Here is a 24,741-nt window from a genome sequence, read left to right as displayed (position 1 = left end):
CATTAATGGGATTGGCTCCTCAGGTCTGTGACGTCACAAACCTGCCGATCTGAACACGTGTTGTTCAGCCTGTCCTTGGTACACTGCAGGTTAAAAGCAGACAGGCTCAGCCGTGGAGATGATGCTCACGTTGTCCCTGATGTGTCTTGTAGCACATGAAGAACACCACATGGAGATGTTCACAAGGTTACACACTGGATTGTCACTGGAGGGGGGCTTTTAGAACTCAATAATAGACAAAAATGTCCAACAGTGTGTTTCTGGTTTACCATTGTTGAGAGAGAAAAGATGTGTATATGAGAGCAGCTGAAACTAGCCTGAGCGCCATGTATCGCCCCAAGACGAGCCAACGAACAGAAAGCTACAACAATGACCTTATCTCACTCTGATCGCCCCTCATATCAGCTGAAGGGAAATAAGAGAGGACACAGGGTTAGAACAATGTGTAAGTGTGTGTGTGTGTGCGCGCGTGTGCGTGTGTGTGTGTGTGTCGGGGCATGTTGTCAGCACTTCAGATCCCTCAGGAGCCGCTGCAGAGGTTTGAAACTAATGATGACAAAACTAGGAGACAAGGCGGCAGATGTAATTGGCCGTCTGAAGTCTCACACACACACACACACACACACACACACTCAGTTAGCCTAAACAGCCCCTGATGCCAGCCCATAATATAAACCCACCCTACATGCACGGCTACAAATACCCTCCACTCTGGCCAACAGATCAGAGACGTCTCAGCCTTTGCATCAGCCTTGAAGTCCATAAAGAAAAGTGACGATTGAAGGTAAGCTGGTTGTTTCCTTTAAAGCTTTGATTTCCTCCGTGTTCCCTTCACTGACTCTGACTTTCTTTGCCTGTGCAGATGTTTCCCTCCAGATGTGTGCTCCCTTTCCTCGCTCTTATCCTGCTGCTGCAGGAGATGTCAGCTGCTGTTTTGCCGAGCAGAAACAAACGGGTATGCCTCCAACATCCTCGTCACCTTTTGGGACAATTCAAAGAGCTACATTTAAGGTTGAAGCAGTCTATAGTTTGTCTTTAAATAATCTCATTTCTTATCCTCAGGAAGTGAACTGGATGGACCAAGAGCTGTTCCCCCGCCTGCCTGATCGCTCAGATGAGGGCGACCTCTCTGTGGGAGACGCCGGGGAGGTGGGCAGAGATTTGGACGGCCACACGAGTCACTCTGCCGCCCCGACGGAGCACTTGACCATCCAGCGGCACAACCAGCACAACCGCAAAGCCAGCGAGAAGAGGTGAGAGAGCTCGTGAGAGCACTGCTTTTGTGTCCTTTTAAATACATTAAGTTTGGAGTTGTTTTTGGAACATGTGCGACAGAGTGAATGAAAAGTATACCTTCTACATTTTAAGTTGCCTCACACTACAGCAGTTAAATGTAACGGGCTCTGTGTGGCCTCTGTGTCTACAGGAGGAAGGTTGCTCCTCTGGACTCCATCGGCAGCTTTCAGATGTCCAGCTCCAGAAACAGAAAGGTGAGCTACAAGACAAACATACACTCATAAGACATGTTTCTAAATATTGTGTACATAAAGGTGTTAAATTATAATCTTTAGCAGTGATGACTACCAGAGACATGGCGCTAAAATATGTGAAACTGTTTGTGTTACAGGATGAACCTGACGTCGCCTTGGAGGCGTTCATGGACTAAAGAGAAACTCCGGCATCTGAGCTCCTCATGTTTTTAACTGTCAGTTCTTGTGTGATGATATTTATTCATTAAGTCCTATTTAACTCACTGCCATACTAACAAGTGAGACGACCATCCGCCGGCTCCCTCTAGTGGTGGAAGACTCAAACATGACAAACACTGCCGTGTGCCTGTATGTGATGAAATGTTTGAAAGTTGTCAATAAAAGATATTAAATGCTACCTTTATGTTCCCAAAGACTTTTATTTTTTAAGCTACAGTTAAAGAAAACAATATCAGACTGCAGAAAATATAGATTTTGCTCGGGTATTTTCTCTCTTCACTTTCACATATGTACAGTTGTCAAAGAACAGGATATGTACACAGAATCAAAGAGAGAGTGCAACTGCTACTGGAGACTTACCGACACTCCCGCCAACAAAAGAAAACAAAACAAAAAAAGCACATGGTAAAACCAAACAACATAAACAAACGCCACAAACCTACGCGGCGTCAACTTATTTTCTGTACACTACAAACTTTGTTCTCGATGTGAGACAATCTTATGTCCATTCTCTGAAAGATAAGAAATAAACATGAAACAGAAAGTTTTTTTTTTTTGTTTTTTTTTACAACCATTCATAAACAAGCCTCAGAGCTACTTTGATATCGTAAAGCACTGCCGAACCATTACTCTTACAGCAACCCTCGTTTAAGATGAACATGTAAAACAAAAAACACACATGAAACAAAAACAGCGTTAAATGTTGTTCGTGGTAAAAATAAAAATGGCTATCGATGATTGATTAAACAAGCCAGACAGGGAGAAACATTAAGCGCTCGGTCATGAAAGTACACAGCTACATGCTAACATAGTACAGATTTAATTAGCCGTAGCTTGTCAGGTTCCAAATACCCCCCCGTGTACGCACTGGGGGCGGTATTTGGGTTGTTAAAAAGTGCACTGCCGCGAGGATTTGTTTGAAATGTAGCAATTAATGTTGACGGATTCTATGAATTCAAAGATTGCTTATTCTAGAGGAGTGTGTCTCTACTTTAAGTTCAGTGATCGTCACTGAGAAAAACGCAAAGTCAGAAATAAACCGCAGACTGAAAATAAAAACAAGCTGCCCGCCGAGCATCGAGACAAACACAGGAGTGACATTTCCCCCCCCTCTCTCTCAACTTGCATTGATTTTAAGTCGAACTGAAATCTGTACTCCTCGAGACACGAAAGGAAATTCTCACTGATTTGTTCCTCAAGAAATAAAATCAAGAAATAACAAAATGCACCTTCAGTCAACAGCACAGTCTACAACCATGAAGCCAATTAATGCAGGAATTAATTAAAGGATTCTCCGCTGTCGCCGTTGCCTCCTGTCCAGTTCTTCACAGTAGCCAAAGAAAACAAAAATAAAATGAGGGATAAATAAGAATGGTTGTGATTGTCAAAAAGAAATCCAAAAAAGTGACAATACAGTCGCCATCCAGGTGATAATTTAGGCTGTTTTGGCTGTAGGCATCAAAGAAAACAAAGTGTCAGAGGACAGCAAAAAACCGTGGGAGCGCGTAAAGTCCCTCCCGTCCTCGTGATCTCTAGGGGTCCTTTTTGTGCCCCGACCGCCGCATGTCCCTGCACTTGTGGCAGTAAAAGATGTCGGGGACGTTGGACTTCTTGATTTTCGCGCACGACAAGTGCACCCAAATGCCGCACTGGTTGCACTCGATCATCGGCCGTCCTGCGAATGGCTTCCCGCAGTAACAGGTGATCAAGTCCCATGAATCGTCCCCTGTGGTGATCAAAGAGAGCAGAGTTAGACGACAGAACTGTGCACAAAAAGTTAGGGATATTTTTCTTTACCGATATATTATGCACATTTTTTTCCACCTAATTGCAGAGAGCATCAAGTCTCCCCTGTAGTGGAATTGATATCACGCTTACTCTTTTTGTAGTGACCAAAAACTGTCATACCGCAGACTTCGTGCACCCGTCTTTACGCTTGACGGAAGAGGTGTTGTATAAAAGGTCATGTGTCTGATCACTCACGCTGCTGAGCACACCTGAATGCAGCATCTGCCCAAAACGCGACAGTGAGGGAGACATACCTGGACTTGTTTACTACACCTACAACGGAGACATCAGTGATCGCTGACAGTCTCCTTATCGTGTGTGTGTCCGTGAATAGTTTTGATCTTTATGTTGCACTCCGTTAGCGTTGGCTTCGGCCGTGAGTGTATTTTCGGCGTGTTTGATGTTGTTCAGTCCGGTAAAATGAGAGAATGTGAGCTAACCGTTAGCTAGTTAAGAGTTATGAAAGTTGTTTAACTTCTCTTCATCAGCTCGAGTTTCTGTAACTTTTTAGTCTTTATTTGTATGTTGTTAATAACTTTGCGCAGGCAGTGTGCGAGCACACTCGTGTCGAGTTAATGTCGTTGCATAACGTCAAGCTTTTATAGGGAATCATCGATCATTTAGAATTAAAGCGTTGTTTTAGCAGCGGAAAAAATCGGCAGAAAAATGACATTATCTGCAGATACCGATAACGTGCTGATAACATTGTGCATCCCTACAAAAAAGACATAAATTAAAACATAAACATCTTAATGCATGCGGTCATACCTGACTCCACCATAATGTCTTCATCGGCGATCCACGTCTCCCCCTCACTGGAGCTCATCTCCGCTTCCCTCATCGACTCGTCCGGCTGCATCTTCCCCAGCCCCTGCATGCTCGTGGGGGAGCCCCCGTGCTCCATCAGCTCGTCTCTGACGGGTCGTACCTCTGCGTGCGTGTGCCGTGCCTCAGAGTCTGTTTCGCTTTGAGCAGCCGAACTTTTAAGCTTCTTAGGTTTGGGCTGTTTTGAGTTTTTGCTGCGCTTGATGCGCGCTCTTTTCTCGCCTTCGCTGCTGCCGCTGTCCGGCGCTGTCATGGCAGAGCCCAGCGACAGCTTTTTCAGCTTTTTGTCCTTCTTGCGCTCGGCCTTAGAGCTGGCCTGGCTTTCATACAAGGAGTCTTTCAGGCGCATCTTGTCCAGTAGAGTGCTATCAGAGTGCATGCGTCGGATATTTTTGCCCTTGTTTGCTCGAGCTTTACGGACAAACGTGTGGATGGTGTGGATGTCGGAGCTTCCATCTGCCCAAGTGTTGCCCGTTGAGCTACTGCCTCCACCACCTCCATCTGCTGACAACCCTGAACTGTGTGCAGAGCTGGATGATGTTGGGGACCATGAACTTTCCTACAAGAGAAAAACACAAACATCTTGGTATTTCTTCATCACTTGACAAAGCCAGGCAATAACAGTCCTTATCTTATATCCACTGTGACATTCATAGCAGCTTACCTCCTTTGGACTGGGGATGTAGCCAGCATATGCCAGGACGAAGCTGCAGAACTTGTTGAAGTCCTCAACAGTCCTCTTTTTCCTCTCTGGGGGCTGCAGAAAGCACACACACACCTTTGTTTAAGAAAGCGAAGCTAATCTAAACAGAAAGCTATTTAATTAGCGACTTGCAGGAGAATTCAAAGAAGTATTTAAATACTTACCAAAGGTTCCGTTTTGCATGTCAACAGCGAATCTGTTAAAAAATAATAACAAATATATTAGTCATACAGTTAAAATGGACGTGAAATAATTTTGTTCTTAACTTTACGTCACTGGAAATCTTCCACTATGTCCACATTTAGAGAATGGATAAAGGTTTTAAGTGCGATGGCAAGCTGTGAGGGGGTTACCTATAGAGTGGCTGTGAGGGAGGATCTATTTAATGAAGTATGGGGCCCATTCCTCACTCAGCGGACATTTTTTTCTCTTGTTTTGTCAATGTATTTGATTTATCATGATGAAAAAAAAGTAAAACTAAGAGAAATGTATCAGCAGGCTGTGTTGGAAGATATGTTTTGTGTCATGCATTCTAATTTAGATGTGCATATGCTGTTTATAGCAGTCTTAAGTAAAGCATTGCCTTATAATTTTAACTGACTCTTAAAACACAGTATTATCAGGCACACGGTTACAGAGGGGTGCAATGAGACATGTGGACTAATGCTAGGGTTAGCTTGCTAACACGGCTCAATAGCTTAATCTGGGTTATTAGTGATGAGCACGGGGGTCTTATTGAAGAGTCGTGTCTGTTAAGTTACTTTAAATTGAGCGGTGTGAACAGTTTGAGCAGAAATAAGCAAATTACTCATCGGATATTAATGCGTCTGCAAACAACCGCAACCGGTGTCACTTGGTCACTATCGGAACTTTATGCAAAGAGTGGATATAAGGACATCAGAAATGGAAAAATCCTCGTCGATTAGACATCGAAGATAAAACTAATATTTAATTAGAAAAAAAGACAGTCAACAGAGCTCAGTTTGTTGGTTGCCAAGCAGTAAACTTGTCATTTTGTATTGTCTGGGTGCTACATGCTAACGTTAGCTGACATTTAGAGGAGACGCTAACACTAACACTTAATGGTGGGATAAGTAAATGGCAAATATGGGTTCCACTGATGCGAATGTGTTAATGCCCTAGTTGCACTCAAACTCGAAATAGATAACGGCTGATCGTGATTTTTAAAAAGGAGTAACTTGTGCTAACGGTGAGCCATGCTAACACGCTAGCTCTCTTGAAATGGAAGTGGGAGGCTCGTTAGCAAAGTTAGCTTAGCGTTAGCAAGGTTTGATCGATCCTAATGTCAGCATTTAAGTTTGAGATCATGTTTAAACATATTTTTCATGGCTGACAAGTGATTTTAAGTGTTTATTTAACGTCAAACTGACACGTGAGAGGTTGTAGGACACCGTTAGCCGTTAGTTTCACGTTAAGCTAGCTGCATCGGCGCGTGAACTAAACATGAAGCCAATTTACCTAAGCAATAAACACGATAACATCAAGTTAGATGTATTAATAGTGACAACACAACGGAGAGCAGATATTTACTTTTTATAACTTTAAAGGCATCTGACGACAGAGCTGAAGTTGCTCAACAGCAGGTCGTGTTATTAATGTAGCATGTACGCAACCATACGTAACACTAACGTTAGCTGTCGTTTTGTCCTTAATACAACAAAACTGAATAAATTGACACCACATGTGAGTTATTGTGTTCACAGGTTTTTAGTGACTCTGGTTAAACATACCTTGATGCTCGGACATTATGTCAAGCATTGTCGCCTCACCGACCAGGCCTCGATCCCAGAAACAGAAGCAGCAGGCGAGCTAGCCGGAGAGTATCGGCCGTCGCACTCTGCCTCTCCCCGGCGTGGTTGCACCTTACCGCCGGGCAACTTCAGCAGCAACAACCCGAGGAGACTCTTCCTGTAAAACTCTCCACTTTACACCGAAATTGAAATATTCCCTGGTCCCAGAGGTAAACCGCCTGAACTGTCGCCACACTCACGTTATCAGCCCGACAACATACTAATTCCTCTGTCGCTTAACGCGCTGTTTTCTCCGTCACTACATTTATATAACCATCCGTGATAAAATATGGCAGAACTTTGAAACTCCTCAGTTTAACGCGAGTAGTAGCTCATATAGGTCCAAACTGGGAACTTCTCCAATGAAGTTTTCTCTCCGTTTCTCCGCTGTGTGCACACAAAACGACGGGAGTTTTGACTTTATTCCGCACGGTCTTCTCGCTGCGCGGCAGAAACCTCTTGAGGCTGCCAGCGCAATGTTCCCCGCAAGGTGTTCTGGGTAACGAAGTTTGTTGTGTAAGTCATTCATCCTGACACAAACTATGGTAGTACATGCTGCTGAACTACATTTACCACATATGAGGATACTGTAAAGCAACGGGAATCATGGGATATGTAGTTATTCCATCTGTAAACCCCAAACATGCTACCTAGCGAGACATGCTGGACTGGATTAGGCAGAGGGACCTTTATGTTGTGTGAAATATATATTTATGCGGCGTTAGGTACTCGTTGTATTGTACTTTAAGGGATATTTTGCTTCTTCTGTTAATATACTTTTTTTCCTAATGTGGTATAGTAGTTTAAATGGGTGGTTAATCAGAAGCAAGTTATGCTAACTAGCTGAAGCTACCTGGACATTTTAAGAGTTACTTTTATAGTTGTACAATGTTGCCTGAATTATTGCAAGGCACGGATGCTGGAGGGTTTCTAATAATACAAGGTAAATACTCTAAAATTGAAGTCAAATCCTGAATGCTAACTGTTATCTATGTAAAACGAAACAGTAGCATAGTTTACAGTAAAGTCTGTACTTGCATTTGTAGATTCTGCCGGTTGTTCTGGTCGACACCTCCTGAAGAGCTTCATTAACGCTGCACTGAACAGGTATTTAAAGAATTGTATGTGTATGTGACATGTTATATATGTACTATTGATTTTAAATGTGTCTTAGTCATGTGTTTGTTCCAAACAAATCATTGAAACTTATTTAATGAATGTAGGGAGGAGGCTGTCCACGTCCTTTGCTTTGATGTCAGTGAGGAAGAGCTGAAAGATGGATTACAAGGATCACCTATTCGGAGGTAAATTTGGGTTCTGAAATTTCCTTAACAGAAAGTTAATAGTCACTTGGAAAATTTAATTGATTGGGGTTTTATACAGTTCTTAAAAGTCATCATCGAATTTTGAAGACCATAACGTTGTCATAAAACTGATCACTGACTCTCTGTTTTTACCACTGTAGGCTACACTTTCACACTGCTTACACCGATCCCCTCGGCTGGACTGATCACCCAGCTTTCACAGTCCACCAGTTTTGCTTGGAGGAACTTACACATCTGATAAAGCAGAAGTCACACTCCAAACCCGCTACATTAGTGATCGACTCTCTTTCATGGATTTTCAGACACCTTAGCCCCCCTGCGGTCTGCAAGACTCTTCACCAACTGAGAAAAGGTGATTTCTTTCTTCTTAACGTCAGTGTGTGATCCAGATGATGGATTGTTTTTTTTGCTTATTATCTTTTTAGAGAAATGTATGACAAATGTATGACCAAATAAGTCCAGGAACCTATTATCAAATAATCTCTATTGGCTTATTTTAAGCATAATTCTGTTATTATAAGGGTCTTTTACCGTGTTTTCATTAGGGGGAGCTGTGAGAGCTATTATCGGTCTGCTCCATGCTGATATGCATCAGAGGGGGACTGTGGGAAGTGTATGCCACATGGCTACCTCAGTCATCACTGTGGCACCTGGGATGAAGGGAGACGAAACAGTGGCAAAGATAACAAAGCGCTCAAAGTCTGGGAAAGTTATGCAAGTTGTAAGTGCCGTTTGCTTTGAAGTGACTCATTTGTCTTCCTTCTCTGTCAAAAAGCATCGATAACTTTGTGTTTTTTGTCGTAGGAGGAGATTTTCAGCATCAGAGAGGATCTGACAGTTATCGTGCAGGGCAAGCCAAGCCAGATTGGAGCTAAACAGACGGACCCTGCAGAACAGGAGGTACAATTCAATGCATAATTAGTACATTCACGTTATAATCAGATCAGAAGAATAAAGATGAAGCGTACGTATGGCAGGATTGAATATTGTCCTTTTTGTGTTTCTATAGACGGACCCAACAGCCAACTTGACCTTTAACCTCCGACTGTCTGATACAGAGCGTGAGGCCAAGGAGAAACTGGCACTTCCCTTCGTCTTCAGCAAAGAGAAGTGAGAGACTTCAAAATTGTCATCTCTTTCACCTGTTTTTTAATTTACACTGAAAACTGTCCCCCGTTTGTCTCACAGGAAAACTACTCTGCTCCACTCCGGCCCCGGGTCAGGACGGATTCTGTACGAGCCGGATGCCAATGATGACTACGACCAAGAGGACCCCGATGACGATCTTGATGTGTAGCATTTTGGGAATAAAACCCACTGATGACCCATGTTTCATGGCCTTCAGGGCACTGAGTTGTTGTAAGTCAGTCAAAGCCTTAATACCAATTTATGGAGCTTTAAAGGTGCATTAATATTACATCTGTAATGTGTATATTAAATGGTTAAAGAGTTATTCTGATGTTATTTCTGTTTTTTAATCTTATTGAATAAAATCTTCTTTTATTAGACTTTGTGTCGTATACCCCTCTTTGGTTTTTGCTTGACTTTGGCCCTCGTAAAATAATTTGCTCCAAAGCCTCTAAGAATCTTAGATTGCAAATGAATCACTTGGAGAAGGGAACAATGCTGCCATCAACTGTCAGTATCATGTCAATAATAGGTGATGAGTAGATATTATCTCACAGCAAAACATTGCAATCACTGTAAAGTAAATTCAGACCTTTCTCTTCAATGGAAGCAATCAAAATCATAACCCTCTAAATCATTACCGCATGGCAGCACCAGTTGAGGTTGTTTATTAGTTTCTTAAATGTTTGAAGTAAAAAAAAAAAAGATATAGTAAACTTTTTTTCCCCCTTTGAATTTGCATTGTAAAATAGCCAATGCAAAACTGTAATATATGCATTGCCTATAAAAGCATTTACCCATGCCCCGTGATCTTTGTTTCTGATGTATTGTTTTATGACATGAAACCACACAAAGAGGTTTATTGACACCATCCAGGCAACTGTTAAACTGCCAAACTGTCATAATGAGAGTAACACTTTATTTCAACACCCAGAAATCCTGTTCGTGTTTAACTTTGCCATAACCATTAAGAGGGTAGCTGAAAAAAATGTAACAGAGTTCAGGGTTATTATAGTTAAAGAAAACTAAAACAAGCGGTGAAAAATAAAATAATAATAAAAATATAAATAGAAACTAAAATTTTCAAAAAAAAATACAATACAAGAATTGCAGGTAAAATCAGCCCCCCCCCCATGCACAAAAAAAACAAACTAAATGAAAGACTCAGTAAAAATAAAAACTATTAAAAAATGTAAAACTATAATGACTCTGGAATAGACTAAGACCGATCATAAAACTGGTTAATTTTAACAGACTTAACAGGCTAACGCTCTTGCTCGTCCACGTCTGTTTATTTTCCATCCACGTGGACGTGCTGCGCGCGCCCACAGGATTCCTCGCGGAAGTGACGGCAAGGCGGCGATGGCGGCTCGCAGTTTCATTCCGGATTTCCACTGGACTACAAACTGATTTTCACCGGGCCGGTTAGACTTTGGGGAACTTTTATACTGCTGTCTCTCTTCGGACGCTGCACACAGTGAAGTCACATTGAACCGGTGCTTGACAACGAGCGGCCCCACAGCTTTTTTGGGGTATTTTTGTCCTAGGTTCAAGGTGGTCACCCTGTCGAGCTAGCGGTAGCTCGGCGGCTACTAGCTAACGGTAGTTGGTACACAGCTAGCTCCTGAGCTAGCTTGTCAACGAGCTGCGTGCTAAGGTCCACACAGCAGCAGCCGTCGTGCAGCAGCTCTTTTGACCACGGCCACGTTTGTCTTTTATAGTTGCAATGCGAATTAACTCTTTTTGATGCTAATTGTGCCACAAGTGTGCAGAGCGAGGTACTCACACGTTTGCTTGGCCTCTTGTTAATTTGAATTGCTCGTTTGGCGGCTGTGGCTAAAGACGGATTTTGACTGTCACTAGCGAGCAAGTTCTTTCACTAATTGACCCAACAACTTCGGGCCAAAGCGTGCTATCAACTGAGGATTGAAGTTGGGTTGCTGTGGGGTCTTTGCGTGCTCGTCAACATGCTGAAGACCCGGCAATGTTTACTTGGCATCCGCACTTTTCTCGGCGTAACGTCGAGATTATGGGGCTTCATCATGTACATCCTCAGGAAGCACCTACGGACGGTGAGAAGGGGTTTGAAAGATGTTTGGCAGTTGATCCTGTTATGTGAAAAGTCTTTATATGCTTTCTTAGCATTATTATTATACATTTGTTTTTACATCAAATCCTCTTACAGGGATGCTCACATTGCTCTTAGACAGCAGGTGCTTCTCACCTGTGATGTATTTAAGTGAATTTCATCATGATGAATAATGATGCCAATTAATGTCTACTTGTGTGAGGAAATCACTGTGTGAGTGTCCTAAACCTCCCTCTTAGGCTCAGTAACTACAGTGTCAAATTTATTACCAAATCATCCAGGATGGAGATCACCAGGGGCATCTTAAACTTTGTTTAAAAGAGTGTTAAACAGCCCTAACGTATTTGCAACATGTAGTACAAAGGCTGCACAATATGGCAATATATATATCGTCGAAACGATGTGAAAATATCTATCGTATGTTTTTCTGTATCGTCTCTAACGTGATGTCGCAAAACCATCAGCCGAACTGCTTTATGGCAATTTTTACCTCACGTACATTGACAACGCTTTTAAGTTCTAATCCTTACACGTGGGAGTGAACCGGGAGCGAACCATGGACGGAGGCGCTGTAACATGGACATGAACATTAACGTGCAGAAAAGAACGCTGCCCAAGTGAAAACAGAAGCTCAGTACTTTTTATTTGTCAAGTATTTAATTCAAACTGGATTATCGACAAATGGGCTTTACCATGTGGTTATTTCATATAGACTAATTATCGAGATATGAACAACGATATATCGTGATATAGGATTGTGGCCATATCGCCCAGCCTCATTGTGATGCATCCAAATGTACAGCTTTAAATATGAAGTACGTATTTAATCTATTGCCAATTAGTTGTTTAACAACTTTGTCAATAAAATTTAAAAAAAAATCCCAGAGAAAAAGTTTATTAGGTCGGATAAAGAGTCAAAAATTAAAAGACATTCAAATTATATTCAATTAACGTTTATATGAGACAGAACAAACCAACACATCTTAACGTTTGTGAAGCTAAAGCCACCGAATGTTTGACGCTTCTCTTCTAAAAAGACTTAAAAACCTCAAATTGGTGATCAAATGTTGCGGAGTAATTTTTTATGGATTTATTGTTACGGCTCAAACATAATCTTGGTTTCTGTTTGTGTGAGGAGATAGTGATTGTGTGAATGACTGGCTCATTCAACAATAGCCTAAAGAGGAAACCTCCTACATCCAAACACAGCCAGTACAATCCTGCAGGTCACCTTCCATTGCTCACAAATACATCCACAATAAACGTGGCATTTAACACAAGCCACCTGCTCGTGTCCCAGTCACACGCGCAGGTGTTGCTGCGACGTTAATAGACATACATATGTGTTGTAATTTGAGTGGACTTCGACTTCAGCTCCGTATCAAGCCAACAAAGCTTGGAGGACTGCCCCGCGTGTCGTAATCGACTCGCTGTTGGAGGTTTGTCTGCAGTTTATTGTGCGGGCAGCAACACTTGCCGGTTGTCAGCAGGCCCTGAGAGTGAGTCGTCCAGTCCATGTTGTGGCTGAAGTGAGAGGGATTATGTCAGCACAGAGAGCGTACTGTTCTCCCTCTCCCTCCCTCTTGTTTCTCTCATTCTCACTAACAGTTAAGCGCTGTTGTTTACTTTATGTGATGCACGGGAACAATGTCATGATCTGGCCGCCGCTTATGGGGCAAGCAATGTAATGCAGGTGATCTATGGATAGGAAACTATGACAGGTGACTCCAAGGAAAGTCGATATAATAATATAAATGTTGAGTGCCTCAGGTTGTTGTAACTATGTTAACTCCTTTTATAAATCTAATCCCCTTCCTTTAATGTGCGCCCAGTAAGCAGGGGGGTCGGGGGGTCAAGGTGAGAAGACCACATCGCATTGAAAGTCCTGATTAAAATATAAGCATGAGTAAAAACTTAATTTATGATTATTAGGACCAGGTCATAAGTCATGCAACTCTGAGTCAACAGAGGACAAGATGGTTGTCTATTAATCTTATTTATGTTTTACAGTGCTATCACGTGCACTGTTATCTCCTGCATGAGGCAGTTAATGTGCGTATCCAGTAAGGTAGAGTTAGTGCACAAAACTCTCAACTTTGGTAGTTGATAGTGGAATTTTAACTAAATAAAGAATTAATGCGCCTCGATCTCGACAATAGATCATTAATTTATTTTTCATTTTTCCGAAATGCCCCAAATAGTCTAATTTTAGCTTTTTTAATTGTTAAAAATCTGCTGTTTATTTTCTTCTATGATAAACTGACACGTTTTAATCAAGATAAAATTAAAAAGTTGTGTGTTTTAAAGCGTCAGAAACAGAAAGATTAGCTGCTTCTCTCCATTACACACCAATATACCATGGTCTGGGTGAATACTCCATTCTGATTGGCTGAAAGGTGTCCATTATTTCCTGATAGCGGAGACCTACTAAGTAGTTTGAAATAAACTACCTGTTCTTAATTAAAGATTGCCAGGAGCATCTTAAGAGTGATTAACAGAGGTAACACATTTGCTACATGTACGAGAACAAACAGACATTGTGATGCATCAACATGTAAAACTATTACATACCAATATACCACGGTCTGAGTGAATACTCCATTCTGATTGGCTGAGGCGTGTCCATTATTCCCTGATAATGGACATCCAGTAAATATGTGTTCACTGTACTGCATTAATGTAGTTGATAAATAGTATCAGCTTGTATCTAAACTGAGTAACCATAGCAACAGTCAAAGCTAACTTATTTACAACAATGACATTTGTTTAACCTATTTTGAGAACTCTGTAGAGGCAATCGTTGTGGCCTCCATGCTGTCCATTAACTCCTGATAATGTAGACCTTGTCGGCCATTATCCCGTGAACATATTTTCCTGTTGCTGGGGTTAAAGAGCAGAATATTTAAAATGTCACTTGTAGCTCCAGTCTGGAGAAAAAGTCACACTGAGTTTGCAGCCCTGAGGTCCAGATGGACGCTCTAGGAGGTGCAGAGAGCTGACATCGAGGCTGAGGTCTCCCCCGTGGTGCCCAGCAGCTGGCTCCACCAATAGGCTTCCCCCGAGCTCACCCTGCCAGGCAGCGGTGGGAGGGGACGCAGAGGGGAGGCCCCTGTCCGATGGCTTAGGTGCCAAGCAGCCCCGGCTCAGTCAAAGTCACCCTGCAAGTCTCCCTTTCTCCGTGCGCCCCATGCTCCGCTGACACCCACCGACAGCTGGGGGGATAAAAATAGCCCCGTGAAGAAAAGTGCAGAGCCCCCGGGCAAGAGCAGCGCTGGAAAGGACCATAGCAGAGCAAGGAAGTTAGAGAGGAGGAGTCATGTGGTGGACACGTCTGAGTTCCCCTCAGTGTTTCAGTATGATGTCCTCCTCTGTCCTCTGAGAAGAATAGATTATCTAAAGGCTCAGATAGAAGTAAGAGCCTGTCTTGTGGTCTAAATCATCCTTAGCTCACTCACATTTTCACCATGTTTCTTTCAAACCTGATTCAGTTCACAGGGACTGACGTGAAGCCACTTCTCCACATGCCCAGAAGGGTCCCTAACAGTGGCCTTCTGTGTGAAAACAAAACGTTGTGTGAGAGTCTTTCAGAGTTCATTAGAAACAGCAGACTGTGTTTAAAACATGTAGTTCCCCTTTTTCATCTGTGATCTAAAAAAAGAGGAAAAAACAACACATTTCAAACGTGTCCCGGGTGATCAATATGTGATATATGGTTTGTTTTTTAACAGTGTCCTGATCTGTTGCTTGACTGTGTCGTTTGCTTCCTCTATCTGCAGATAATCCAGTATCAGACGGTGCGATACGACACTTTGCCCCTGTCACCTATCTCCAGAAACAGACTCAGTGAGTACATGATATGCATGATTTCCAGAGCTCTTGTGTAAGACTGTCAGGACCTGTAGTGTGAGAGAACAGCAATACCCCTCTGTCCTGATATATTCGTTTACACAGACGTGTTTGTTTTGTTTCCTTTGATACAAGACGGAGAGGAGACACTATACCAACATGTTTGTAACATTGAATTTTAAGTAGGAGCTAAACCAGTCTGTCGAGGAAGACGTGATTGTGTAGACGGGAAAGTTATCTGCAGCATGCCACACATTCAGCTCCACTCATTTCTCAGGACCTTCCTCGCCTCACAGCGGATGATCATCAGAAAACGAACAGTCACGGCTGTATGTGTTTTAAAGGCGGATCAGATCGCTGAATGCAAATTACTTTGAGCTTCATCCCTTCACATCCCTAAGACAACAACCATCCCTCAGACAACCTCAGTGCTTAAAAGGAAAGCTTGCACAACTCTAACTGTACATAGTGGAAAGAGATTATTACTAAGAGGGTGAAGAGATTAGCCCGACTGATGTGGAATTTATTTAGACGGAAACAAATGTGGCAGCTTTATAGATTAATTGTGCACCAATTACGCACCGATATGCTCGGTACTGAATCTTTCTAACCGCGGTGAAACACTTCCCCTTGCGGTTCCCAAGCCCACTGTCGGATTATGTTTTGTTCATAAAACACCATCGACAAGAGTGAACACTACATGAGCAGTGGAAACGCCAGTTTAGTAACCACTACTAAGTTTGTACCCTTAATTGTTGAGATGAAATCCGTGGTGATGGGGTAGTTGTTGTTGTTGTTGTAGCAGCTAAACTAGCATGTCGCGAGACTGCACACGGGCTCGTCTGCACACGGGCTCGTCTGCACACGGGCTCGTCTGCGCCGATCGGAAGGGTTGAAACACCGCCGCTCTGACAGCAAGGTTTCTTCTGCTGATTACTGTGATTCTGAAAACGACTTTGTTGTCCACGATGTGTCGTTCTGTTTGGAAAGGTGAGGCGCTTACCTGAGTTTACTGCGTCCTTTTTAGATTTTAATGTGCCAGAGACGCAGGATGCGCACTGAGCAACATCACTGGGTCTATGATGTAAAAATAAACGTGGTGATGATGGCCACTTGGTCCACCCTGTGGTTGGCTTCCCATTTCCGCGATATTGCGGTCATGCGGATACCATGACAGCCCTACATATGACTAAACACAGGTACTCAGATTAGGGATGCACGATATTGGATTTTTTGCCGATATGCCGATATTTTACAACTCATTTAGCCGATTACCGATACAGATATTTTTTTCCCGCACACCTAATTGCAGAGATCATCAACGCTCTTCTGTATTGGAATTAGCGTACAGTATAATGGTGATACTCTTATCACAGTGTTACAACGGTCGGGGTGACGGGTCTTGAGATGGTTAATCAAGTTTGTAGTGTTGAAAGACTTTGCCTTGGCTCCTCCTCGCATCACCGAAGCTGAGCACTGACACTTTGAGAAACTCCCACACTACGGACACTTTGGCTTCTAACTCTCTCATGCTGCAGGTAGACACGCGTGACGTCATCACGCTGCGCCGCGCAGGTCTTCTTCGCGCCGGGGACATTACGCCGAGGTCGGGCATTTAATCAAGTATGCAGCAGCCCATTATTTTACGGGTTAATTATATTGGCGGATATCGGCGTGTTGGCCGATATCTGATAGTTCATTTTTAAGCCAATATCGGCCGATACCAATCGTGCATCCCTAACTCAGATGTCTGCTTTCTTAAACAATTGGACAACCTAAGCTATGTTAGCATTTCTAAAACATCACAAGAATTGATTTCTGCATTTGGCATTATGTTGAATTAAAAATATTTCATATCAGCGCATGTCAGAAAAATTCTAACTAATACAGATATATCTGTGATAGGCCTGTATCGGCTGGTGATATCAGTAAACTGATCTCTCTCTGGGCTCTAATTGATATCTGTCTATTTAACAAAGGGAGACGACAAACACAAAACCACAGCTGTAACATGCAGGTTTGATTTTTGTTGATCTAGTGTAAAATACAGAGAACGCACCACCAGCACTGCATGATGTAAATCATAGTTAATAAATTACACTGCACATCAAGCATGCTAATAAAGCAGCATACAGACCACAGTGTTTCTAACCACAACGCTAACATTAAACGGCTGCCTCATTTGGCTGCAGACGGTTAGCCGCTGTGCTACATGAACAGCTGTTGACCCCAAAAAAGCATCAAAGTAAAACAGTGAATCTGTCAGCAGGTAAATGTAAGAATCAGCTCAACAAGGTGGAGAGAAACTGTCGTTTCCTGCCCTGGCTGAAACAGTGACGAGTCACGTCTGTTGTGTGGAAGTGGAGAGGAAACACAGGTCACAGGCAGCGCACACACCACCATACACCGGCGCGTGTGTGCAGTGTGAATGAGCTCCCCTCCTGCCCGTAGAGAGCTCATCGAAACGCAGACTCTTGACTCGGAGGAAGGATTGCGTTTCAGTTCCACATTACTCGGCTCTCACTCTCTACGCTGACCTCAGCCGGAGATCCCGGTCCTGTCTCGAGAGTGGAGTTATTCCTTTCCATTCAGTTTGTTGTATCAGGCGGCTTTTTCTGCTGGTGTGGACGAGGACGCTGTGGACAGAGCTGAAGAAGCTAACGTTGTTCTGTCATACCTAACAGAGCGAGTGTATCACAGCAGCCGGATTACCCATCACAATCCTCATGTACAAATCACACTGTACCCGAGTTAGGGTTTGACCTGATCATCATCATCATCTGACTAAGCCTTAATAAATAAAATAAATGATATTACAGCGTGTGAGGCTTTTCCATTCCCCGCCCAAACTGATGACATTTCTATCGCTGGCAGAGGAGTGGTTTAAAACCTTTCCTAAAAACTGATCAATGATCAGTTCATTGTTCACATTATTACGTCCAATATGTATGTCTTAAATTACCTGTTAATACATTTTAACTTGTGAAGACGTTTGATATTAGGTGCTACCACTTCCTCCATTTCTAGAGGGGGATTCCCTCCATACAGATACTGGAAGAGAGAAAACAATTCCCCACTCAGTCAACCTTGTATGAATTGAGGTCAGGAAATATCACTGATTGAATTGGGGTTAAGAAATGTTTAAAGCTTTAAAGAAACAAAAGTAACCCCGTATAAATTACCCGCACACAATGCATGGACTGATCCACACACTAAATCACAGATAGCTACGTAGCCCAAACGTCCCCCCTAGCAAGATCCCACATGACCACATCGTAGAAATACGTACAGCCCAACGCAGCACCCACGTCAAAGGGGGGTGGGTGTGTTGACGCCAACCAATAGAATGGAAGCCTTATTGGTACAAACGTGTTAGACGTGTTAGACGTGCATATTGGACATTTTAATGCGAACGTATTGGTCAAGTCAGCGTTCCATTATATGACTGCGTACGCCCTCCGTCTTGACGTAAATGCGTCGTGAAGTACATTTCAAAGATGGCGCCATCCAAGTTACACCGGACCATATATTTCATATTCTTAATTCAAACATTAAGAGACCTTCATATTAGTGGACACAACAATGGCAACTACTGCGCTGAACAGACGATACATCTCCATCTTGAGCGGATACAAAAACTGAATTTCTAATGTGCGCATGTTGTTCTGATTAAATGCGTTGGCACATGTAAACACCAGATCGTAAACAGCTGTGCGTGTAAACCCAGCTAATGGGTGCGTTCATGTGCCCTGAATCGACTTGGTTATAAGCTTTCTGTAGTCACTGGATGTCTTCAACTGTAGCATCAGGGAACAAGTTATTCTTTAAGTCTTTCAGGTTTAATTTCTCCTGAGAGAGACGGACTTTAGTGACCTCTTCACATGTACATAGTGCATGACAAAGAATGGCAGGAGTCCTGCAGGAAGTAAAGGAAACGTGACTACACTTAATGATGCATGAGTGTTACATTAAGCTGCTTCTTTAAGTCTGAGGGAGTCGCATACAAACTGTGCTCACATTCACTATCCGACTTTGCTGTGTAAAATAAGTGAAACCACCTTTTAATGAGGAAATCAAGGTTTCAAAATACAGTTAAGGTCTGGTTTTCCACCAGCTGTATGTATTTGTAAACGTTGTGCAATTTCCTGTTTGAACTTGCTGTACGTCTCCCAGTAACCTGCTTCACTGTCTGCATGTAATCTGGCTCATGTGTAACAAGCGTCTTTATTTCCTGATCGACTCCAGATGCAGTAAAGAGGAAGATTCTGGTGCTGGACCTGGACGAGACGCTGATCCACTCTCACCATGACGGGGTCCTCAGACCCACAGTGAGACCTGGCACGCCGCCAGACTTCATCCTCAAAGTACGAGCGCTCAGACACACGCACGAACATGTTTGAACACGCACGCACATTAAACGGCGTCAATCTGAACGTGAACCCGGTGCTTCTGTTGTCTCCGCAGGTCGTCATCGACAAACACCCAGTCAGATTCTTCGTACATAAAAGGCCGCATGTCGACTTCTTTTTAGAAGTGGTGAGTGTGCAATCACTGTCAGTGTGTGTGTGTGTGTGTGTGTCTGTGTGTGCATCACCGTTGCACTACCTCCTCCCTCTACCTGTTGTCGTAAACGTACATTTGTTTGATCCTCCGTGACTTGCCTGTGTACTTACACCACTGTGTGCTCCGTGTGCGTGCAGGTGAGCCAGTGGTATGAGCTGGTGGTTTTCACAGCCAGTATGGAAATCTACGGCTCAGCGGTGGCAGACAAGCTGGACAACAACAGGAACATCCTGAAACGCAGATACTACAGACAGGTGAGCTCTGTTCAAACAGCTGATGGTGCTCGGCCTCGTCCTGACGGTGTCGCTGACTGCTGTGTTTCTGTTTCCCCTCTCAGCATTGTACATTGGATCTAGGTAGTTATATTAAAGACTTGTCCGTAGTACACGATGACCTGTCCAGTATTGTCATCCTGGACAACTCGCCTGGTGCTTATCGAAGCCATCCAGGTAAGACTGAACGCCTGACTAATGTCTCTGTCACTCTGTGTTACACATTCGCTACAAGTGCAGCTGTGCAAATAACAAAGGGGGTCTTTTAGGGGGTTTAACGATGCACAGAACTCCCGGTTACACGGGCCTCGCTTTTGGGTTTAGGTTCTGTCATGTTTTTGTCAACTATTAAAAATTGTATTAATAATTTTTAAAGAAAAGTCAGACATTTGCTTCTCTATATTTGTATTTGTGTTTTGGACAAAAGGCAAATTAAGAAGACGTCATTTGTAGAAATAGCATTTATCACAGTTTTATTGACGTTTTATATATAATAGTAATTGCCGTAAAAACTGGAATATACGTCGCACAGGAATATAAGACACAGTCTGTTTTTGGGGGTGTCCGAAAGGGAAATAGGTTTCCTATAGCTATTTAATAATAAAAACATGTAAAGTTATTTTCATTAGAAAAACATTCACAGCCTGCCATCTGTTGTCACCATGTCGACTTGGCGATCCTGCTAGCCATCAGTGTGGTATTTGACCTCCGCCTACAGTAACGTGGTTTCCATGAGTCCAGATATCTGCACTTTACTTTGGTAGTTTACCCAGAGTTCATAGCCAACTTGGCGTATATAAATGTGATTGCCCAGCCCCCCACTAAAAATAATGTTTGTACATTAAAGAAGCATTCAATAAAGTTTAAACAAAACAACCCAAAATGTAAACAAAGCGAGCGTGGACGGCGACGGGAACCGCAAATACGTTCTTATCTGTGACAGACGACGTTTAGTCGATCACTTTTCTGGTTGTTTATGAACGCTTTTAGAGACGTTTATGTTTTTCAGTGAAATATTTGCATAAAGGATTAACAGTATTGATTGTTTGCAATAATTGTGAGGGTGGGGGCTGCACTGGCGATCATGACGGCGCATGTCATGTGACCAAGCTGTAGCTAGATTACAGCGCTGTCGCCATCAGCACAATAAAATGCGTCTCTCTGCATTTTATACCGGTATACAGGACACAGCTCATCTTATACACTGAAGTTTACTGTAATCGATTATGACAATTATCATTAGCTGTAGCACTAACTCAAATGCTAGCGTGTTGTCAGTGACGCACATAAATCATCATAATTCACCATGTGCTTAAAGTCTGTGTTTTCTGTGAATGCCGTAAAATTTTGTGCACTTTTAAAACGTTTCTTTCCATCTACAAAGTGGGCTGCGTCCTGTATACAGTTGCGACTAGTATACCAGCTTAAAATGCAGAGAGGTATGATCTAGCTTACGCTTCGTCATGATCGCCAGTGCAGCCGCCGCCCTCACAACAATCAACGTTACCGTAGGCTGAGCTCAGCGAACAGCATCGTTAGCTCGCAGGATCACAAACACACGGAGAACACAGACAGTAGGCTGTGATTTGAGTTTGATTTAAATGGGTTACAAATGAAAACAAACTGAATTAACACATTTTTATTAATAACTAGTTATAGAAAAACTTTTTCCCTCTGGGATACCCCTAAAAACAGAGTGCGTCTCTTATTCTGCTGCAGCTTATATTCTGGATTTTATGGCATGTCTCCTAATTTATCACCGTCTGAGGGAGGACTACCCCTCTCGTCTGTTTCGCCTCATTCTGACAATCGACACGTTTGGGTAATGCATCATAAATGACATACAACCCGACTTCAGTTGCTCTGTTTTGGCACAAAGTTTGACACTCCTCGCTACCCTTAGAGCTTTCATAAACCTTCTCATGTGCTCCAGGCAAAAGACGACAGCTGGTGCGGCGCTCAAACTTCCAGGAAAACTCGCTCTCTAGAAATTCAGTTCTTTGTGTGCAAGTAGTAAACATGAAAGGCTTTTTTAGGTCACAGGGACGCATGTGACAGATCAAACATCCTGTGCTGGATGAGTTAGGAGCACACGTTACCGTTACATCGCTTTGTTTTTTCTTAGTCGCTGTATGTGGATGAAAAGTGTCAACGTATGCAGATTGTTCAAAGGCTGCGGTATAATCAGCTGCTTGTGTTCTGTGTACATCCATCTCTAACAAATGAGGCTCAATGTTACACACATCGACCTTGTGATGAGTCATGACGATGAATAACTGACCGTCTAATTCGCACTACAGGGCCTGTATTGTGAATGCAGTAACAGAACGTTAAATGTGCGTCTCCTGCAACGCTCGGCGGCCTCTGTAACCGAGCGGCGTGAAATCACAAGCATGTCCGTTTTCTCTGACACGACTGACTGGCTGTTTTTCTGCCCTCCAGACAATGCAATACCCATCAAGTCCTGGTTCAGCGACCCTAGTGACACAGCACTTCTTAACTTGCTGCCTATGCTGGATGCACTAAGGTAAACCACGTAAGAACGCTGGCATGGAAGCAAGCAGACGATGTAAACTCATGTGCAAACTGTGTGTGTTCAAATGGACTGTGCTAGCTAATGGCTACAACCAGCGTGCATGTTTTTAGTTGATATTATCACCTTACATGTTATTCTTCTATTTGTATTAACCTTAGTTTGATTACTAGTAATATATGGGCGTGTCCGTCATGTGTGAAGCACTTTGAAATGCACAAGCGTGTATGAAAAGTGCTCTACAAAATCTATTTCTTTAAACTGGCCAGTCATTGATTGTCCCATTAAACTACAGCTAAAGTAGCTAGCTAAATTGTACAACGGACTTATAGCATCAAATGCTTTAAATCTGACAGGTGCAGAAATAACGATTACATTATTACCTGCAAGTTTCTTGGCGACCAACAGCCAGGCGCTTTACCTGTTTACATCACATCGCCTTGTCGTGACAGTGAGGTGACTAGGGTTTGTTTCCTTTAGCCTGCAGAGACCAGAATTAACACCTGTCCTCTGCAACGCTACAAGGCACCCCAGACTGACGTAGTAAGCTTCAGTGCAGCTGGACGGATTGATTCACTGTTTGTCATGTTTTAGTGTGTAGCAATAAAGTTCTGTTTCAATAAAGACTTAAAAGAAGATATTTATTACGAGGAGTAGAAAGAATTGGACGTGTTTGTGGGAAGAGCTGGTCGAGCTGTAACAACCCGTGTCTAGTCGTTATGCTAGGCTAAGCTAACTAACATCTGCTACTTTATAGCACATAGGTGAGATTAACTTCTCATCTCACTCTCACAAAAAAAGCTTAAATGTCATGTTTAATGTGATTCTATAATAGGTTAGATAGTGACACGTGTCCTGTCAAGTAGCTTCATCCTCTCTCTCCCCTTCTGCCAGGTTCACTGCTGATGTCCGCTCCGTCCTCAGTCGAAACCTCCACCAGCACCGGCTCTGGTGATTGGCTGAACCTGGAGGGGGGCGGGGCTTGTTGACCAGCCTCTTCCTCTCCGCCGGCTTCCTTCCTGCCCTCCATTCCCACACAGACGACCCGCCAGCCCTCCGCGAGCCTCTCAAGGCGCGTCCCGGAGGACACGAGGGTTGGGGCGACCGCCTAACGCGGGATGAACAGTACGGGATCACCAGAGCCCCAAAAAACTACTGAGGAGGGCGGGGGGAGCCAGCTCCTTGTTTTTTTTTTTTCTCTCTTCTTGAATCTTTATTTGTATTTTTTTTTTTTCCAAAACAAAACGGAGCCTCTCTGCCTTATCGCTCCTGATACTGACTGTGTGAAGGTGAGCTTGTGTTCGTAAGTCGGGAGTACGCTCGCCGAGTTCGTTAGTCCTTTTTAAACTTTTTGACAATTGGGGAGGGAGGGCACGAGGAGGATCAGCAAAGCAACAAAGACGATTCTTACGTTATTATTTCTTCTTCTTCTGCATCATTACCGGACTTTGCACTTCAGCAGACAACTCATCCGTTTCCTGTCTTAACCTCTCGGAGCAACTGAGCAGGGGAAAATAGAAAACTGCCCCCTTTTTAGATTAAGGCCGACGGTGATTCATTGATTCCTGAGGTACGTTTTCCCCCCCTGAACCAGATCGGATCGACTCACACGGTGTCACTGACGGACTTCTGCTCGCAGCATACCACCCACAGGCGTTTTTCTGGACAAGTAGCCGAGCAGCCTGATGTGTTTTTTCTCAGTCGCTCTTCCCCCGAAGCTCCTCACGGGACTCGGTGATAAAGACGGCCGATCAGTTGTGAGAAAAAAAGCGTCTATGTGGACTGCCCTGCCGCCTCTCCATATCTGATTGTTTCTCTCTTATAATATACGATAGTACGACTTCTGCATACCATGACATTTCGCTCTCCCCCTTTTTGCCTTTTGAAGCCATCCTGATTTCATCAAATAGGAATTGCACTTAATTTTTCTCCCCCTTCTGTTTTTGTTGCAGTTGGTTTTGTATTTAATTCAAATTTGCAGCCTTTTCCCCCCCTTCAGTTTTTACCCGCTCCGCTTCCTGTATGGGTTCAACTATTAGACCCTCCGTCTTTAAATGCCTTCTGAACAATGTCAGTCTTGTCAAGGCTCACAGCGGCTTCTTATTGGCTCTGTCTCCAGGTCTGTGTTACTAATAAAACACTTGTCAGT

The 24,741-nt window shown here is 43.2% G+C and overlaps 3 protein-coding genes across 3 annotated transcripts; 2 read left to right on the top strand and 1 right to left on the bottom strand.

Moving 5' to 3' along the window:
- Positions 1–1,895: 1,895 nt before the first annotated feature.
- Positions 1,896–7,272, bottom strand: phf23b (PHD finger protein 23b). Its single transcript, XM_069672856.1, has 5 exons — positions 6,777–7,272; positions 5,190–5,221; positions 4,987–5,079; positions 4,266–4,881; positions 1,896–3,435 (listed from the first exon to the last, which is right to left on the bottom strand). Exons 1-5 carry the CDS (start codon positions 6,802–6,804, stop codon positions 3,242–3,244), a joined length of 963 nt encoding a protein of 320 aa, XP_069528957.1. The 5' UTR covers positions 6,805–7,272; the 3' UTR covers positions 1,896–3,241.
- A 221-nt stretch (positions 7,273–7,493) lies between these two features.
- Positions 7,494–9,498, top strand: elp5 (elongator acetyltransferase complex subunit 5). The gene is made up of 8 exons (XM_069672602.1): positions 7,494–7,779; positions 7,883–7,943; positions 8,060–8,140; positions 8,302–8,513; positions 8,707–8,882; positions 8,966–9,061; positions 9,171–9,271; positions 9,350–9,498. Exons 1-8 carry the CDS (start codon positions 7,725–7,727, stop codon positions 9,456–9,458), a joined length of 891 nt encoding a protein of 296 aa, XP_069528703.1. The 5' UTR covers positions 7,494–7,724; the 3' UTR covers positions 9,459–9,498.
- Positions 9,499–10,878: 1,380 nt separating this feature from the next.
- On the top strand, positions 10,879–24,741 carry LOC138600856 (CTD nuclear envelope phosphatase 1A). The gene is made up of 8 exons (XM_069672382.1): positions 10,879–11,361; positions 15,155–15,221; positions 19,470–19,588; positions 19,689–19,760; positions 19,925–20,041; positions 20,125–20,236; positions 22,502–22,586; positions 23,487–24,741. Exons 1-8 carry the CDS (start codon positions 11,257–11,259, stop codon positions 23,545–23,547), a joined length of 738 nt encoding a protein of 245 aa, XP_069528483.1. The 5' UTR covers positions 10,879–11,256; the 3' UTR covers positions 23,548–24,741.

Source organism: Semicossyphus pulcher, unplaced genomic scaffold (assembly GCF_022749685.1).
Source record: "Semicossyphus pulcher isolate SPU_LCO1_2020_fin unplaced genomic scaffold, fSemPul1.0.p SCAF_21, whole genome shotgun sequence".
Lineage (NCBI taxonomy): Eukaryota > Metazoa > Chordata > Actinopteri > Labriformes > Labridae > Semicossyphus > Semicossyphus pulcher.
The sequence above is the reverse complement of the archived record's forward strand: the minus strand, read 5'-3'. Positions and strand labels throughout refer to the sequence as shown.